Raw genomic sequence first — 19,128 nt, 5'->3', positions numbered from 1 at the left:
ATGTAAGCAAAGTACGTGGTATATCGTTTACCCTAGTAGAGTAAGGAACAAGACGACAGTTTGTTTGGCAAAATGTTTCTCTGTTCCCTCTCGAATTCATCATTACCGGTTAGGGAACCTCACACACTTTATTGTGTTTCAGTGTGAACTTCTGTGCCATTTCAGTTTTGTTAGCCGCTGAAACTGCCTTTGAAGATATCCATTATTTTTTATCAGATTTGGACATCCTGCTCCCTCAGCCGCTCCTCATAAGACTTGTGCTCTAGACCCTTCACCAGCTTTGTTGCTCTTCCTTGGGCACGCTCCAGCACCTCAATGTCCTTCTCTTAGTGAGGGGCCCAAAACTGAACACAGCACTCGAGGTGCGGCCTCACCAGTGCCCAGTACAGGGGCACGATCACTTCCCTAGTCCTGCTGGCCACACTAGTCCTGATACAAGCCAGGATGCCATTGACCTTCTTGGCCACCTGGGCACACTGCCGGCTCATGTTCAGTCAGCTCTCGACCAACACCCCCACGTCCTTTTCCACCAGGCAGCTCTCCAGCCACTCCTCCCCCAGCCTGTAGCGTTGCATGGGGTTGTTGTGACCCAAGTGCAGGACCCGGCACTGAGCCTTGTTGAACCCCATACAACTGGCCTCGGCCCATCGATCCAGCCTGTCCAGATCCCGCCGTAGGGCCTTCCTACCCTCCAGCACATCCACGCTCCTGCCCACCTTGGTGTCTTCTGCAAACTTACTGAGGGTGCACTCAATCCCCTTGTCCAGATCATTGATAAAGATATTAAACAGAAGTGGCCCCAATACTGAGCCCTGGGGAGCACCACTTGTGACCGGCTGCCAACTGCATGCAGATGCAGACATAGGTTTGAACAGGGGAAAAAAAAAATCAGGTAACATTCCTAAGCAATCGAGAGAATGATCTTATTCTTCAGAAAAGACAGCTGGAGGAATACAACACAACTGACGAGCATTATACAGATGAGCCCACCATACATCGCTTATAGCGTGGCAGCAAGCATAAACTAACACCTATCCTTTCCCTTCAAGAAGTCCCCCATAACTTAAGCACCCAATTTTTCTTTTTAAATAAGCCCAACAAGCTAGTCTACACAGGTAGTTAAGGCTTTCGGACTATGGGTACAGAACTGCATTCATTGCTCCGCTTCCAAAACCATTTATTCTAGAATAACCACACGCAGACATCAGAACTAACCTTCATTAACGCTATCCTCTCTGTCAACATGGTTGCGAAATTTTTCTACAGTCTGACAGCTGAGTAATTTGGTATTGCTGGTCTGCCCTCTCAAGGGAAAGACTCCACCCGTGAGCTCTAAACTGTACCTTTCGTCACAGTATTCCAAACCCTGGGGAAAAAAGAAAAGAAGTGAGGAAAGGTCATTTTGAGATAAAAACTTACATTATACCAAAGTATGAAAGAAGAAAGTACCTATCTAATACAATATGCATATTACACTGTATCTTTCCAAGGAGCTTATTTCTGATGGCAAATGGAAGCATTAACGGAAATAACGTCTGTCCAAATACGGCATTCGTTCAAACTCTCTACAATGCAACACAGAAACGGCTGTATTGTGGACAAATAGCAGCTCTACAATTAAAAGAAAAAAAACACCAAACCAAAAACAACAAATCACCACCACCACCCAAAAACCAACCCCAAAATCAATCACACCGCATTCTACCCAAGTCTCCTAAACTTTCAGAGCTCTAAAATGAACTGGCACAACACAATACATTCTCACACGACTTGATACATCTAGTTCACCCAATCTGAGAAGAGACAAGTTTCCTCTTAACCGTTCTAGGAAATACTACTAATAAATATCAAGGCTGTCTTTGTCGTCCTTATCGACCAGAGAAATATGAAGACACTTTTCAAAGGAGATGCACTGCTCAGACTCTGATGGGAAAGTAGAGACTGTACACTCTGGCCATCCGCAAGCATTGTGGAGGACAAAGGTGAACATGTGCTCCATGACCGTGATGGGATGCACTACATTTAGCAACCGCTGAGACGGTATAAAACAGGTCTTTGAAAGCATAACTTAGAGATACCTTTATGTTTAATTCCTTGAGCACAGACTTAAAGCAGCCTTGAGGGCAATGGAGACACAAGTTTGACACACGTCTATAAAAAGACAGTGCCACATGTTCCAAAAGTCCTATTTGTGACTTTTTACCATGATACAAAGTCAAAGAGGCGCTGTTTCAGAGCCTCAGGTCTGATTCCTGGAAAGTAAAGCACTGCTGTAGTAGACAAGCCTTTCAAGCTCCTATGAACTCTGTTCAATGAGCAAAGGTCAACAGTAGATTCCTCCTTGTTGACTCAAACTTGGCCTGGCAACTGGGGACAACTCTTAAATTTTCTGCCACGGAAGTTGGACAAGAAACTTGACTCAGCCAGTCAGGTAGGCGGACAGCCACGTAGTACTGACCAATCTGTGGCTACAAGGAGGTATTCCGAGACTGCAAGTGTCCACCGTAGAGCCCGGATCCTGTCCTAATGCATCTTTTGGGGTTGTTGGGGGGGCTGGGAGTTGTTTTGGGGGTTTTATTTTGGCAGTAGGTGTTATCAGGTCTTGGTATGAAGCTCCACGTGTTAGTGGCTCATGCGGAAGCTAGCTGAAGAACCTGTCTTTTCTCCCCAGAGCGTGTCCAAGTTCCCTCTTCAGCTACCTGGTAAGACTGGTTCCTGTTCCAACCTTCCACAACACTCATCCCAGGGAAGCCGAAACAGCAGGGGAGCAAAATATCTCAAACGCAGAGACTGGTGCCTGACACCTCCTATAAGCCTGTGAATGTATTACTGGTTGCATAGTCTGGAGAGGGTTAAAAGTCTTACACTAACTACACCACGGCTTTCTCAGGCCACCAACACAACAACACTATTTACTCACTTTGTGGGCTTTTTTTAAAGAGTGTCCACTGGAATGTCTAGTAGAGCCATATGTAAAAGCTGCGGAAACATTTCGGCCCGCTGAGGTGAGAACTGACACTCGTCACATCTTATTCAGGAAAATAAGATGACCGAGGCACAGAATTGCCAAATAGTAAAAGGTCCCACATTTTATCATTAAAGGCTTGAGACAGAACAAAGCAGCTGCGAGAGAAATGGATACAGACAACCGCTTTTTTTCCCAAAGCAGCACACCGTACAAGGTATTGTCTTTGCCACTGCTAAGACTGTAGCTACAAATAACTTTTAAAAGAGGTTAAACAAAGCAGAAGTTGAAAAGTGAAACTGGAGAAGGATTAAGGAATCTTCCACCTATCAACCTGCCAAAGTGCAGGAGATCGTTGGAGCCAGTTCCAAAAATTTACGTACACTCTTTTGACCAAATGGCACCACTGTGTACTGTATTTATGTCTTTGGCTGGCTTTAAGAGTCAATCCTCTAGGTAACCCAGCCAAAAAGCAGAAGGAGTTAGCTTTACACCTACAAAGTTTGGGGATCAACACTCGAGTGACACTGTAGGAGCATTTCATTTCAAGTCCTGCTGACAGAGCTCAAAAGAAAAACAAGAAGATAAACCCAAAGATCAGAAAAGAGTAAAGCTAGATGACGGCATTTGAAGAAAGGGAGACCGAGAAAAGCTTATTCAAGTCTGCAGTTTGGTTCAACAAAGCCGTCCAAAGCCCTATCTTCTCTTCCCACGTGCCTTCAATTTGGTGTTGAAATGAAGAACAATTCTATTTGTAAAAGCTGCTTCCTCTTCAGGAGCTGAATTTATACGGGCTCTTTGCAGATGGATCTAGTTGGAACACACGACACTGCAATATGAAATTGTATGACTTGTTTTCAAAAAGGATGGACAAAGGCCATGCCCAAGAAGACCCAGCAAAAGATTCTTTTCTCTACTCATCTCTGAATTGTGATGGTAAGTATTACCCCTGCCAACTTCACTGATGATAAGCACTTACAGAAAATTACTGTTTTCACCCTTTCACATGCATGCGTGTCTTACCTCGTACAGGACTTGTCCTGATGCCAAGCGTTTTCTGTCACCAAATGCTAACTGCAACAGATGTAAACTCACAACATCACCTTCACTGAAAAAGGTATAAATTATGAAATTTGATTACAAAGCTGCTTTACCGTCCTCATTATCATTTCATTAGACCTAGCCTCAAGTTGTCTTAATAGCATGCTCTTGCTGGAAAGAAAACAACACCTCCCAAAACATGACAATTGGTCACGTTTAGCCGCTAAAACGTAAAGGAGGAACTTTTGACACTAACAGCTTCAGGGCCAAATGCTAACCATACAATTTGAAAGCTTTCATACGTCGTATGGACTAAAAAGTGTTGGACATCGTTCTCTGCAGCGAAGAGGTCTCGATCAAAACTGCTTGAAAGTCAAACATAAAAAGATTGCCACTCCATGAACAAACGTAAAAGGACTAAGAGCTGAGCTGATTAAATAGCTTGCTGATGCTGGAAGAGAGAGATCTTTCTCCCTTCCCTTCCCGCCAAAGTTCCAGTCCCTCTCTCGCACACGCTGCACCCTGCCACATACTCATTTGATGCTTTAGCCCACCAGGAAACCATTAACTTTGCTGCTCAACAGTGATCGTTCTCTGCCAGGTGAGCTGAGCTGGCTCAAGAAGGCTCCAAAGACTGCTAAAGTTGGCACAAGGTATTCAGCAATGCTGCCGCCTCCCTCCTTTAGGGGCAGCAGGCTGTTATATCGGCACGTTTAGTGCTCTAGGTCTGTAGCCTCAACTACTTTTCACGGTCTTTTAATACCGTGGTGAGAACATCACACAAATCATGAAGCAGTCATCAAGAAACAAAGGAAATCATTTAAGAATGCAAGCACAAAAATACAGCCCCTGTTGCTTTGCCTTCTTTCAGAAGGTAGGAACCAGTAGGTCCCTTTTCACATCCATTCCATCCTGTAAAAATTGCATTGCAAGCTTAACACCTTCCGTACCCGAGAGAATCTCCTGCACAGCTAAATAAACAAAACAAATATACATGTATCAACTCTCTGTGAACAAATATTAAAACAAAAACGAATTCCGTGGCTACTAGCAAGTTTTTATTCACCTTTCTTGTGTAGACTGAACAGCCCACAAGTAGCAACAATTGCGAGGATCATTCTCAGGCTCTTGAAAAGTAACAGCATAGACAGGAATCCTTCCTCCTTCAAGCTGAGAGTGGTGCCTACACGTTTTTGGGGGGGAAACAAAAAAAAAAAAAAAAAAAAGAAGAAAAGAAAAGGAAACAAAGGTGAGCCTACTGGCCCTAACTCTCTGTAGAAGGGTAGAAGCATCTTCTGAGAACAGAGCACCTTGCATGCTTCTCCTCAAGGTACAGAAGGTCACGCTTCCATCTCAAACAAGTGAGCCAAGGAAGCAACTACTTTTTAGGCAACAGTCAAGAGGTGAGGACATTGCTGTCCGTCAAATGCAGTCACCTGGGTTTATCTCCTCCTCTGCCTGAGGAGGAGGAGGAGAAGCATAATTCCTCCTATTGGAACCTACTTCAATATTGAACTGAAAAGGCAGCATATCTGCTGTACAAATTGAAAAGAGAGCCAAACAGAAGTCGTTCCTCGTTTCTTTACTTGGACTGTGTAAAGCAACTTTCTTCCAGACTTCGGAACCTTATTTCTACCTTCACAATCTATTCTTGCCACCTAATTATTCCTCCACTGTCTATTTATGCATAGCTTCTGGTGAGTCACTGCAGGTTTGCTTAAGTGAATCCCTCTCTGCATTTGGTCAAATATTTCAACTGAGATTGCGCTTTGGCACAGTTTAAATCATCTCTTGGTTTTTCTGTTGCTCAGAGATTTACATGTCCCTTAGTCTCATCTCCAAGTGTTCCAAGCAAACTCTCATTCACATGCACCGTTGCCTTGGAATGGGTCAATCCCCTATTTCAGTCAAGGCTGAAAGGGAGCAAAGAATGGATTTTCAGGCACAGATCAGCTCTTCATTTTTCACGTCTCACTAGTTTCATCCCGGACACTTGAAAGAATATCACCACCAAAACCACATTATTAACATACTTAAGCCTTTCAACGTACGCCCTAATTGCAGGAACTGCTTCTGAAAAATAAGTTTAAAAATCCGTTTCATCGAAAGACACACATTTCCGGCTTTCGCTGAATACTACTGACAGAACAAACTGTCTTCTAGAAATCACCGCTGTCACATCCTAGCTGCTTGACATAACCCAAAGAAGCATGCTTTCTGCAATTCCTCACTCCACAGGCACAATAAGGAAAACAACCCTAGTGCGCTGGGGAGAAGGCAGTCCGCTTAGTCCGTGCCTGACTTGAGAGTTATTTCAGAAGAGGATTTCTAAACATTCCAAGGTGGTACTCAAAATGTCAGTCCCTGAAAAAGTTCTCTTGAAATTAACATGCTTCCTCCTTAAGCAAAAAATTGAGACCCCTGCACCTCCAGGCATGGCCAAGTGCCAAGGCCTACTTACTCCCTCTTCAGCGTTTTCATATTCCATAGCGACAGGTAGCCATCTGAAAAACCCACAACGAGCTGATTGCTTCTGCTTATGTAGCACAGGGTTGATATTGCTGTTCCTGAAGGATTTTGTAATTGGAAACAGAGATGTCTCCCTTCTCTGGTCACGGTTTCTCTTCTTTGTGGAACTTCAGCAGGAACTCTAGTGACGACTTCGAGATCTGCACACACAAAGCCACACAATAAAGGAATGTGTTATGCCATTTAGGTTGCATTTTTAACACTGACGTGACAACATGTATCACCTCATTCTACCGTCCCAGGCAAAATACCCATTTATGCAACACTTTTTTTGCTATTGCCATTTTGAACGTATGCAAAGAAGATAAGAACTCTCTGATCGGACAGGCTATTCTCACTCCCGTTTCAAAACCAGGTGAAAGGGTAACCCTCGTAGGCAAATTCTTCTTGGACTCTGTAAATGGGCAGTCTGGGCCTCATGATGAAGCTATCTATCTGAAGTGACATCAGCTCCTGAAGCCACCGTTGTGACAGCCAAAAGAGTGTACGCAATCTGAACACACAAATTAGAGATTTCATTCCTCCAAATGCATGAGTTTTGAGAAGTCGGATTTGCTTTTAAAAACAAGCCTAACGTTTGCCCCAAGTCACTTAACAGAAGCAGAAGAACGTTCCCAAGAAATAGGGCACCGCTGAGACAGCTTCCTATCCGGCAGCTGCACTGACTCAGGTGGTAAAATTCCTGCTCCTCACAGGCAAGAATCACAGTGACATAGGGGACTTGGTGGGAGGGGAGCATTTATGACATTTGAAGGAGTATTAAGCCACTCCCCTTTTTAATCCGTTCAGGACTATACGATGTCAACCCGCCATCCGTAATCAGTAGTTATGCATGTCTGCACACTGCTGTCTTCCAAGTGGGATGCATATCGTTTACTTCAAAGACACACCTTTTCTTACTTTTAAATTCAAGTCTAAAACCAGCAAGCTTACCCGATGCTTCTATTTCATTCTGACTGCAAGATAAATCATCCAAACAAAGGTCAACCAGAAGGAGATGACCAACGTCTGTAGCCACCGCTGCCACTCCAAAGAGCCATCGCAGACTCTGATGTAGGTGCCGAGTGCTCACGCTGGCTCCTCCGTCATTACTTATGGGTTCTATAGCAGTTACCTGCAGGAAAACTGCAAGTTACTCTTTAAGCCGTTTGACAAGCTACACAGAAATCACTCAAAAGCAAAGCCAGAACTAGCCCACCCGAAACAAGAAAGTAAATACAGGATCATAAGACTTAAAAACAAAGCATTGTTTCCAATTCTATCAAGAAAAAAGAAAAAAAAACAGCCCTGTACAGTAAAAATCTGTTACTGCCTTCCTTTTCCTAGATTTCCTACAGTTATTTAACTGAAATAACTTCAGCTTAAATTCTACGATTACAGTTTACCAATTCCCATGTGCTGCTTAGAAATAATTAACTCTAAGGAAACATAGAAAATCCGTTAGATGCAAGAAACTTGATCATATTTCAGGGGCCTAAGTCAGAAAGACAAAACTAAATCTAGTTCTCCCACTGCTCACAGCCCGTCAGCACTGTGATGCAGTCTATGCCTGTATCAAGCACTTGCTATGACTACGCTGCCTGGCAATCTACTACAGGCTTTCCTTTTCATCTTGGTCACAAAAACTCTAACCTTAGAAGGACCTGCAGGGCTTTAGACAACTTTGTTTTGGTTCGGATTTCCTATAAATCAAATTAAATTTCCAACCCTCTCTGCTACTCGAAGGACTATCAAAAGCCATTTCGTTATTCCAATTCTTGCTGCTCCAAGTCCCCATGACTGTTACGAGGAAAGCAGAAATACTGTACGTATCCTGCCGCAGAATCAGCCAAAGGTCAGGTGTCGCATCAAACTTCTTTTTCTTTCAAGACCTTTTTTTTTCCTTGTATAACTGCCTCCAAATCAAGCTCTTCCATTTTTGCATACCGTCTTCCAAAAACGTTTGCCGGTTTGAACGCTTCAATTTTCCCTGTCGAAGCTCCTGAAACTGCCTGGTTTTCCACTGCGCTATGCACCGGCTTTTCATATTCTCCTAGACTACTGCCAACCCATTCTGGGAATGAGCAAAGAAAACTTGTCTCAGCTCACTGAAGCTGAATGCTACCCTTCTGCCTCATACAAACCAGGCAAAATTTGGGAGAATACTGTTCAACAGTTCTGAAACAGACAGCCATTATAAAGCAATTTCATGTAATTAATGTTTTCATCTCAGATTTGCTTTTACAAGAAGCCAACTCAAATTATACTCCAACAACATTTTCAGTGTCCTGCTGCATTTCACCTGTATGTCCAGAGGGCAATGAGAGATGCTGCCACAAAAAAAGAAAAAAAAAAAAAAAAAAAAAAACAAACATTATGCCAAAATTCTTTCTGAGCTTGTGAGGTTGGCTTTTTTGACTCATTCCTGTACTCTCTGAATGACTACACGCCTACTCTTACACTAAAAGGCCGTCATACAGTCACTGTAAATACCCTGTATGAAGACGCTCATGGCTTGACACCTTGGGCCAGAGTTACTCTAAGTTGGTGTTAACCTGGACAACTTAGTTGTCCACAGAAGACAGACCCACACGGAAAACAGTGCAGACCAGTCATGACAAAAACTGCAGCAAGTGATGTTAAGAATAGATCTGCCTTTTCCTTTTAACAAGAACCAGTGTGAAAATCACAGAAACGTTCAGGCAGACTAAAAACCCGTATTACGTAACGTATAATTTGGAAGCATGAGTTACCGCATAAATTCAAAACATATGGACGCTGGCCAAGTGCCCGTTTTATCTACTTGGTTTTGCTTACCCTTCCTCCCACGCACAACTTCAAAGTTAACCGTCCAGCTAGCAATACCTGTGTCCTGTCTATGCCGACCTAACTAATCCGATAGCAAAAAGATAGGAAGCAAAATGAAAGCAACAGACCAAACGTGCTTGTAATCAAGAGCATTCAGGGCAGAAGAGCAAAAATGCTGGCAAGCTTTGGCTTTATTCCAAAAGTCATAACCTTTGTCACACAACAGCCAACTTTCCCCCCCGAGGCTTCTTCATATTTGCTCCTGAGCCACTTTTTTTGTGGCGTACAAAAACTCCCTAATACAACTGATAGTTACAACTACGTTCTATTTCAAATCACTGCTTTGGTAGACACAAAGTCAATACGTGACATGATCCTTCTTAGCCTTTCCTTCTCCTATTCCCAGCTTACCTAGATGTAAGAAATAACACTTATATACGCCTATGTCAGTAGGCATATACGCCTACGTCAGTACGCAGCTTGCCTTTCCATCGAAAACTCCAAGATTTATCGAGACGATAGGCAAACTAACACAGTGGAGCACCAGCCCAACTCCTATCTTTAGAAATGACCACAATACAAATGCTTACTACTGGTAATCACACTGTAGCATTACAAGCAAACAAAAGCCCACCTGTACTGCAGCAAGTCAAACCAAAGGACGTTAGGGAAAGCCGAGTCATGAATAACTATTTATTTGTTGCGGATTCTAGGATGATAAAAATATAGTGAATCTTGATGTTCTATTAACTTACGCTGATTCTAGTTTACATGGAGATAAAGCGACTAGGGGACATGACATCACTGGACTTTACGGGTTAGAGAAGACGGAAAAAATTAGTAACATTACACCCGTGTATCCCATCTGCCCAAACACAACATTCAATAAGCAGAGATTCAAGGACTTCAGACGGAAAGGCAATCTTTCAACAATCTGTCAGGTAACTCACGCAAGGCTCTTTTTTCCTACCCTAAAACAAACCAACCCAAACAAAAATGTGTTCTGCTCTAAAGTCACCTGCTTGCTAGGCTGAGATTCATGGGAATGTGCCCAAGTCATTTACAGCACAACGATGGAAGTCTGAGGTATTTTAAAGACCGTCTTTCTGACAGGAATTAACCATTAAGGAAATGTACGCTCCAGGCATTTGAAGAGTAAGGTTGGGTTTTTTTCTTTTTCACTCTGGCCAGAAAAAGATAGTTTTCAGTGCCTTTGTGTGGAAGTGGAGAATTAGGTAACTACGTGCCCTACGACAAAACCAGAAGACTCGTTTTACTCTCAGTGAACTCAAAAAGAGAATGGTACCATTAAGCCCAAGATTTTACATCAAGGCTCTCTTGACTGGATGCTCTGAAGGGACGGTGTGTGCATGCAACGTAGAAGAAATACCTCCTCCAAAGCGGCGCTCCAAAGCTCTTCCTGAAACAGGATCATGCAGCACCTAACAGCACAAAAGCTTCCTTGCTCCGATTAAAAAGTACGTACCCTTCCTGGAAGAACAACCGCTTTAACCACTCTTGATATTCCAAGGTCGTACAGACAGAGAACACTTCCCTCTGCTTCTTCCAAGCCAACCAGCAGTCCAGTTCTCTTCTGCCAGGAGAACTCCTTTACCACACGAACAGTGGGAGGCTGTTCATTTACTCCACTGAAGCGGTGTGCAGAGAGCCGCTCTCCCGTCACAGAGTTCACTACCTCAAGTTGAGGACCACGCGCCAACCATGCTAGGCCGTTTCTCCCTGTAAGAGCAAAGAAAGCTGACGAAAGCAAGTTTCCAACCAACTGAAAAATCACAGGCGCTGCCCCTTTCCTTCAATAAAAGCACCTAACAGAGGAAGACCGACTTACCTACTTCTCGTCAGTTATTTTCAAATCACCCACTGAAATCCTCAAGCAATACATCTTAAAATTAACCACCTTATTATTTGGCATCTGTACTTGTCATTCCTGCATGGGAGAATTTTGATTGCTTGGGGCAAAGGTTACAATATATTCATCTATCGTCTTTATACCGTATTCGGCTTCTACTCGCTCTAAATCATCTAAATACATAGGGGAACGCAAGTCTTAAAGCATACTTCACCTATAACAGATCTAAGCCAATTCCTTTCCAGGTTATGAATGTTACTTGACACATGCCTGCTTTGGGCAGGGATTTCAACTTCAGCAAGAAATCATCTTAAAATGGGCACCGCATGGGTGAATTTAAACTTTTACACGTGCGGAGCACAGGAAGAATTGAACACGTTTTGTTTCACTCAACTACTTCAAACTCAGAGGAAGTATTAGCTATTACTGCACTTACAGTCGGGTGGGTAGATTCCACCTGGTCTTAGCAGAAGCCTAGGCACCCAGGTGGGCACCCAGCTCTACTTTCAGATCCCCTAGACAGTCAACTCCCTCATCTGCTTGGCCACTTTCAGCAGCTCTCACTGCGTACTCGTCTGCATCCTATTAAACACTTTGGGAATACGGCTGCAGCGCTTCACAGTGCTGTCCTCTTCCTCCTGTGTTTATTCAGACTAGAAAAGAAGAAGCAGGGGGTTCTGCCTCTGCAACATTGTAGAAGACGAACTTCTGCGTGTGGCGTTATGATGGTCATAGAGCTTGAGCCGGTGCAAAGAAATACCGCCCAAAACACCACCACCATTCCTTTTGTGAAACCTGCCTTCTATTTAATTAGAAATTGAGGAGGGCTCACTGACGCGCATGGCTAAGTAAATTATTTTCATAGCGCAAGACTGGCACAGGCTGCTGTCATTTCAAAGTTCAACTATACCAATGTTCTAATATTAGCATTTTTAAGAGTTAAACCATCCTTTTTGTTCTCTCGAAACCTGATGCTTCTTAACAGCACCAACCTGACGCAGCTGTACTGTGACGCTCTGCTTCAGGTAACCTCCAGGCAATAATAACTTTATACCAAGACCAAATTTAAAGGAAAATGCTCACCTCCAGAAAACTTCCCACACAGCAGAGAATCTAGGGTTATCTCATCTTCCCCAAGTGCCTGAATAGTCACCTCCGGAAACTGCAGCAGGCCGCTCGTTACCTGGGCCGCTAGGTCTCGCATTCTTCACTGTAAATCAAGAAAAAAATGCAAAAATAGACTCCCGTCAGCCATAGATAGTTTTGCGACTGACAGAGGGTTCATCAGTAGGCAGCGAATAATCTCCTATCCGTCTCCTGTAGCTCTTTTCCTTAAAATATGGCACTCAGGACAGTTTTGGATCCCACAGCAGAGCAAAAGCAGAATCCTTTGCTCTCCCCATGCCTATGAGATCACCCGCAAAAAGTGACGCAGAGGGATGGACGAGATAGATAACAGGAAAAAAACCAATACGCTGTGAGTTCAAGTCTACTCCCATCGGTTAGCAAGATGCGATCTGAGAGAAATCGTATTTTACAACGCTTCTCAGTAACAGGTGTAAGTTTCCATTTGTCCTTTCCCTTGATTTTATACTTTATTACTTATTGTCAGTTGTCCTCTAGTAGATTTCACGCATCATTTATGCCTTGTTGACTTTTTGCATGCTTCTTTTGAACATTAAGGCATACTACGTTCTCAACTACCTTCATTCTCAAATACTTCCACAAAATGTACCGTTGATATTTTCACATCACAAGCCATACAGACTTTCATAGCTCATCGATTAGATAGTAGTTCTCCAGACCCTTGTGATGTAGACATAACACAGCACTTTAAAAGACTGATTTGTTTTCTGTGCTTAGAGCCTCATCTTCCTTATTCCAGTCCTTTCCTTCCTCTTGCCTGTCCTTATCACATCTCTGCAGGATTTTACAAACATTTCTAGGCCTTTCAGACAGCTTCCACACTTCTGGAGGTGCTCCACAAAGACTTCACATGTCACCATGTCAAGATAGATCTTTTGGTGGAAAAGCTTAATAGCTGAGCTGATTTACAAGATTAAACAGGAGCCTAAACAGGAGATACTCCATACACATGGAAATACAAACTACTTGAAGTAACTGTGTTTGCAAGTGCTATGGGTTACTGAAGAAGCCTCTGGAAGACAAGACAGATTTCATCATCCTCTTCAAATAGCACCGCTTTCTTCATGAACTCTCAAAAGAAAGACGTTGTACGCAGTTCACTGTTCCTGGCTGTCACGCGTGCCGACCAACGCAGGCATCAGACAGAACCCTTACCCTATGCTACAAACCAGTACGGCCAGCCACCGCTTGAATGTGCACACCAAGCATACTGCATTAACTGCCCCGTACATGTTCTCCTGCAGACGAAGCTTTATGATTGTTTCTTCCAGCGTGCACTACTAACCTATTTGCCTCACAGCACAGGAGGTTACAGCTAGTTTCGAAGACGAGACTCTGGGAGCCACACAAAGTTATGAAAGGGAAAGGTTTATAAATCAATACAATTTATATGGAGTGTCCTTCTGTGGAGAAAGATTATGCTCTAAAGCCTGGGCGTTGGAATCTGCGACATTTCAAGTCACGAGCGCTCTATCTGGGAATATGGTCCCGTATCTTCTGCCAGCATGAAAACAAGGAGCGCGTGAAACACAGGCAGTGTCAGTCAGGGTCCCGCACTAAGCGCGAGTCAACGTTTTGACAGAAACGTTGCCGATGGCAGAGCCAGTGTTGCGGGACGCTGCTGCAGCCAGCCAGCCTCACCCCTCTGCCAGCGCTCCCAGCTAGCACAGATCAAGTTCCAAGTGGGACAACTTATTTGCAGCAGTTCCGTTGGGTTTGCTTTGTGGTACTTGTCATAGCATCTTCTAAATGTTTCAGCTTGTGCCCAGTGCCTCTGGTCCTGTCACTGGGCACCACTGGGAAGTACCTGGCTCCCTCTTCTTTACCCCCTCCCTTCAGGTATTTATATGCATCGATGAGATCCCCCCTGAGCCTTCTCTTCTCCAGCCTGAACAGTCCCAGCTCCCTCAGCCTTTCCTCACAGGACAGATGCTCCAGTCCCCTCGAACCATCTTTGTGGCCCTTCCCTGCACTCTCTCCAGTAGGTCCGTATCTCTCTTGCGAGACTGCGGAGCCCAGACCTGCACACAGCACTTCAGCTGTGGCCCCACCAGTGCTGATTAGAGGAAGGATCACCTCCCTCCACCTGCTGGCAACGCTCCTCCTCTTCACGCAGCCCAGGATACCGGCAGCCGCCTTTGCCGCAAGGTCGCGTTGCCGGCTCACGGTCAGCTTGGGGTCCACCAGGACGCCCAGGGTCTTTTCTGCTGCCAAGCTGCTTTCCAGCTGGGCAGCCCCCGACATATGCTGGTGCACGGGGTTGTTCTTCCCCAGCTGCAGGGCTTTGCACCTCCCCTTGTTGAACTGCATGACGTTCCCGGCAGCCCATTTCTCCAGCCTGTCAAAGTCCCTCCGCATGGCAGCACGACCCCCGGGGGATCACCACTCTTCCCAGGTTTGCATCAGCAGCCAGCTCGCTGAGGGTACGCTCGGCCCCATCACCCACATCATCATTAATGAAAACATTGAACAATCAACTCCCTGCCCCGCCCCGGCAAAGCAGCCTATTTTAAAATATTCAGTTGGTCAATCCTGCTTCAAGGAGAACGCTGACTACGACAACATATATTAAGGAATTTTAGAAAACAGCGCAAAATTCTGAAAAGAACCTATATGATCCGAGTGAATGAAAAATTTTTTGTAAATAAGCACGGAGATGTCTGAAAAACAAGTCTGTGTGGTAAGCACTTCGTGATTACCGATGCAATGTATTACACTAGTACCAAAGCAGTTTTAAGAAGAAGAGTGAACAAGTATCTTCCAGCAGGGCAGGTAACAGCGTTCAAGAAAGCTCAGCTGCACGCTCTCCATGAGTCACCCTGAGTCACCCTGCCTGTGCCACTGCCTACCTGGACAGGCCAAGAGCACACAACTTTGTGTGGCCAAATGGGAAATCAAATTTTAAGACACTCGACTGGGGAGATTTGAGTTTTAAAACAAACCACTCACCACCCCAAACTCCCCACCAAATCAGAAAGAATTCTTCTCTGGCGGAAAGCTCACACCTCGACGCGGTGTAGTCCTGTCCACAGTACACGTCAAACGTGCTTATCAGTCCAATTCCACCTTTACGAACCATCAAATAAGTAACACTCCAACCCCTGGACCATTCAGCTAACTGTCAGTTTAATCATGCTGCCGTTCTTAACCACCTATCAAAGCACGCCAAAATGCTGCAGCATCAGGCGTGCCCAGGTTTCCTCTAGTAAGCCAACGGGCATTGTAAACAGTGCTTTTCTAGACATCCAGCTTGGCTAGGTGGAACTGGGGAGATAAAATCCATAATAAATGATGAACAACAGAAATAGCGACCTGGTTATCAGGATGTTTGACCTGCATCATTCTGCTAAGTTAAACCAAGCGTTACTGGGAAAGCAAAACAGTGGGAAAATAGTTAGATCGAGATAGGTTAAAGGCATGAAGCCTCTCCTGCAAGAGAGAGATCCAACACTAACTGCGTTTCTGCTCTCTCTGAAACCAATGACTACAATCACGTTCCTATTGCTGTCTGTTAGAAATCAGATTAGGGCAAAACCCCACAGGCTTACTCCATGTTCAGGAGTAAACCCGAATCCAACCTCCCAGCTGCATCCTATACCCAAGGGGTCTGTGTACGAGTTGCCAAAATTACCATTCTTCTTCAGCCTAGCTGCTTATGGCTTCCAAACATCGTGAACTATTGCCAAAGAAAGGAACGGGCCACAAGCCATAGACTGATGACAGGTTTTTGGATTAAAAAGCTCCAGGGGAAAAAAAAAAAAACGAAATCAATTGAGAAACGATACACTCAAGCAGAATCACCTACAGCCAAAAGTCAGGGTTCTGGGATGTCAGTTTTGACTGACGGTAGTACATGAAAATCAGTTTCAAAGGCCAACAGTGTTATGGGCTTATTGAAGAAAAAGCTAAAAATACGGTCAGTCACAGGTGAAGATGATTTCAAAGATCATGTTGTCTTCACTGCCACCAAAAGAGAGGCCTTGCTGCCATCTCTCATCTCTCCATCTGCTCCTTTGTTCTACTATTGTATTCCTGTGGCATACCTTGCACTGACATGAACACTTTTTAGAACACTTTACGAGCCACACTTACTCCCTTAGCAGATAGGAAACTAACCCAGAAAAGTAGGTAGTTTTCCACCAGGTCATAGAGTTAAACTGGCTTGCAGAGAGAACTAGCAAGCATAAAAGGTGGCACAAGGAAGGAGGCAGGACAACGCATCGGGAAGAAGGAGAGAATTCGTCCATCTACATTCTGCGGCAATAAGCCATTATGCTAGCTCATACACGTGTGAAACTACACGCTCAGTTTGCAAGGAGAGCTAAAAAATCCTTTACTTTTAGAAAGGACAGCACCCAAGGCACAGTCAGTCAACTTTTAAGTCCCTCTTGCATGTTGAGACTCACTATCACACTGAGAAAGGCTGCAGCTGATAGGCATCATTCTTTCATTCAGCCAGATGTGGAAGCTAAAGTGATTTCAGGGAAGTGTTACTTGGTGATCACAGAATATCTAATTCTGAAACACGCTTTTACAAGCAGCACCCTGACAGGCAGAACTGCAAACACGTTTGCAACACATGCAACAGGCCCCGGTTTTGGGGACTCTCTCCTACCAGTTTAAGTATTCTCTCCACCACGCAGCTAAAACAGTACCACACCAGCAAAGGCCTGTCACCGTCATTTCTCAAAGACTATATCCAGCAGCTTACCAGGTAGAAGACACAAAGTTAACAGAAGCCTGGTTAAGCTCATTTCACTGTCTTAAAAAAGCAAACCCCAGGCAAATCAACGCAGGAAAACAAGTTGCTGCAGGACGTGAACGAGGAGCTGTCCTCAGCAGAACAGCCTACGGTACTGTGTGCCCCAACGCATGTGGCAGCTGCCAGCCAAGACTCCTACAGCCATCCAGACCGACGGGCCCAAGAAGGCACTTGAACTACCCCACGTGTAGCCACCCGCCCTGAACGGGGTTCAGCATTCCCGGCAGAATTAAGTCCCTCGCTTGCCCATCATTTACCAAACGTGATCAGGAAGCAATTCTTAGACCTGAAAGACTGACACCACGCTTCTTTCTATTGGCAGAAGCTCCAGACCAGCGCTCACGGTTTGTTAAGGAAGAAATCAAGCACTTCTGTTTAAGTCAGCAACTTTGCTGCGTGATGCGTGCTTCGTGCAAAAGTCAAGAGACCCCCCCAAAACGCGCTGGGTTCCTGTCACGCTGTGCTCTCCCCCTTCACCCCAGCCAGCCCTCTTCCCGCCATCGCCGCTCTACGCAGACAGCGAATTTCCCGCCTCCTCCTGGAAAACGACACCGAAAGGGGGAAGGGAGAAAATCAGATGAAAGAAAATTAAAATCCTCGGAGGACAGAGCGAAGGAGCGAGAGGCGGGGGCGTGCGCCGGCCGGGTGGCCGGGCCGGAGGGAAAGCTCCCGGCGGCAGCCGCCACGCCTCCCAGCCTCTGACGGCCGCCTCCCGGCTGCGGAGCCCCGCACGCCGCCGCCTCCCATGTGCGCTGCCCAGGCCGCGCCGCCGGCCGCCCCGGCCTCCCCCGCCGCCGCCGGGCCACGTGTGGCGGGGCACTGCGCCGCGGCCCGGGGGACACTTACGTAAGGGGCCGGGCGACGGCGGCCGGGCCCGCCCAGGGCCCCCGCCGGGCCCGCGCTGCGCCAGCGGCGGCGGTGCCGGCCTAGCCGCCTCAGGAGCGGCCGGTACCTGCTGGTACGGGAGAAGAAAGGCAGGCGGGCGGGCGGGCGGGCGGGCGTCGCCACCGCCGCCACCTCCGCCGCCTTCTCCCCGCGCCGCTCCCTCCCGCCCGCCCGCCCCAGCCCGTTTTTCCCCCGTACGTGCCGATGAGGGCGGCGGCATCTCCCGCACCGCGCACAGCGGCCTCCGCCTGCCCGGGGCCTGCCCGGCCGCCCCGCGCTCGGTTCCGGCCCAGCCGAGCGCGCTCCCTTCCGCCCTCGGCTCCAGCGCGCCTGCCGCGCGCCCCGCGCCGCGCCGCGCCGCTCCCCTCCCCCCGCGCGCGGCACCCACCTCGCTCGCTCACCCGCCGCGCGGGGGGCGGGGCGGGGCGGGGGGCGGAGTTCTCGCGAGACCTGCCGCCGCCACCGCGGGAATTTTCAAATTCGCGGGACGGGGCCCAGGGCGGTGGCCGCCCCCGGACTACGCGTCCCAGCATGCCGCGCCCTCCGCTTCCGCTCCCCGCCCCGCTCCGCTCCCTTCCGGTGCGGGTCTCGCCGGGAACTGTGGTTCCTGGCCTCTTACCGCGCATGTCTTCTTCGCGGGGTGTAGGCCGGGCACCATTTTGCCTCGGCCCGCAGCGGCCACCTCAGCCGCCGGGGAGTCTGGAAGAGGGACGACCCCAGAGCCCATGGGGAGCACTCCCGCCCACGGCAGAACCACACGCCCTGCAGAGCCTGCTCTCGGCCCACAGCACCTCACCCTGTGGGGCCGAGCCTGCCCCCCTGTCCCACCAGGAGGGAACGGGCCATGGTGGGGAGGTGGGCCGCTCGGGCCAGCCCTGCCCACACGTCTGTCTCATCACAGTGGCCATCTGTCCTCCTTGTGCCAGCCCTGCCTACGCGCGTCCCTCTGATCGCAGGGGCCGCCCGTCCTCCTCGGGGCACTTGGTTGCTGCTGAACACCGGGTTCAGAGGAGCTCAGCCCTCCCCCGGTGCGAGGCCCCACCGGCGGGGGCACCACCCCTCGCCATTGGGCTCCGCTCCCGGCAAGCCTAGCCTGGAAAGCGAACTCCTCACTGGTAGTTTGCAGGCTTGTTTTGCGCTTTT

At 47.1% G+C, this 19,128-nt stretch overlaps 1 protein-coding gene across 7 annotated transcripts in view; it reads right to left on the bottom strand.

The window, feature by feature from the left end:
• The window catches only part of LOC309588177 (protein ELYS-like), a 46,573-nt gene extending 28,157 nt beyond the window's left edge, over positions 1-18,416 (bottom strand). Inside the window, exons 1-8 of one of the 7 annotated variants that reach the window (XM_082307128.1) lie at positions 18,374-18,416; positions 12,276-12,402; positions 10,809-11,062; positions 7,469-7,649; positions 6,468-6,675; positions 5,073-5,189; positions 3,989-4,073; positions 1,216-1,366 (exon numbers count right to left, since the gene is read on the bottom strand). In XM_082307128.1, the coding sequence (XP_082163254.1) occupies positions 1,216-1,366; positions 3,989-4,073; positions 5,073-5,189; positions 6,468-6,675; positions 7,469-7,649; positions 10,809-11,062; positions 12,276-12,396 (1,117 nt within the window). In that variant the 5' untranslated portion in view covers positions 12,397-12,402; positions 18,374-18,416. Of the gene's footprint in view, positions 1-1,215; positions 1,367-3,988; positions 4,074-5,072; positions 5,190-6,467; positions 6,676-7,468; positions 7,650-10,808; positions 11,063-12,275; positions 12,403-18,187; positions 18,289-18,373 lie in introns of those variants that run through there. The other 6 variants (XM_082307129.1, XM_082307130.1, XM_082307131.1 and 3 more) reach the window with 6 other exon arrangements.
• Between the last annotated feature and the right edge of the window lie 712 nt (positions 18,417-19,128).

This window comes from Platalea leucorodia (genome assembly GCF_965183815.1).
Source record: "Platalea leucorodia genome assembly, chromosome: 3".
Classification (NCBI taxonomy): Eukaryota; Metazoa; Chordata; class Aves; order Pelecaniformes; family Threskiornithidae; genus Platalea; species Platalea leucorodia.
The sequence above is the reverse complement of the archived record's forward strand: the minus strand, read 5'-3'. Positions and strand labels throughout refer to the sequence as shown.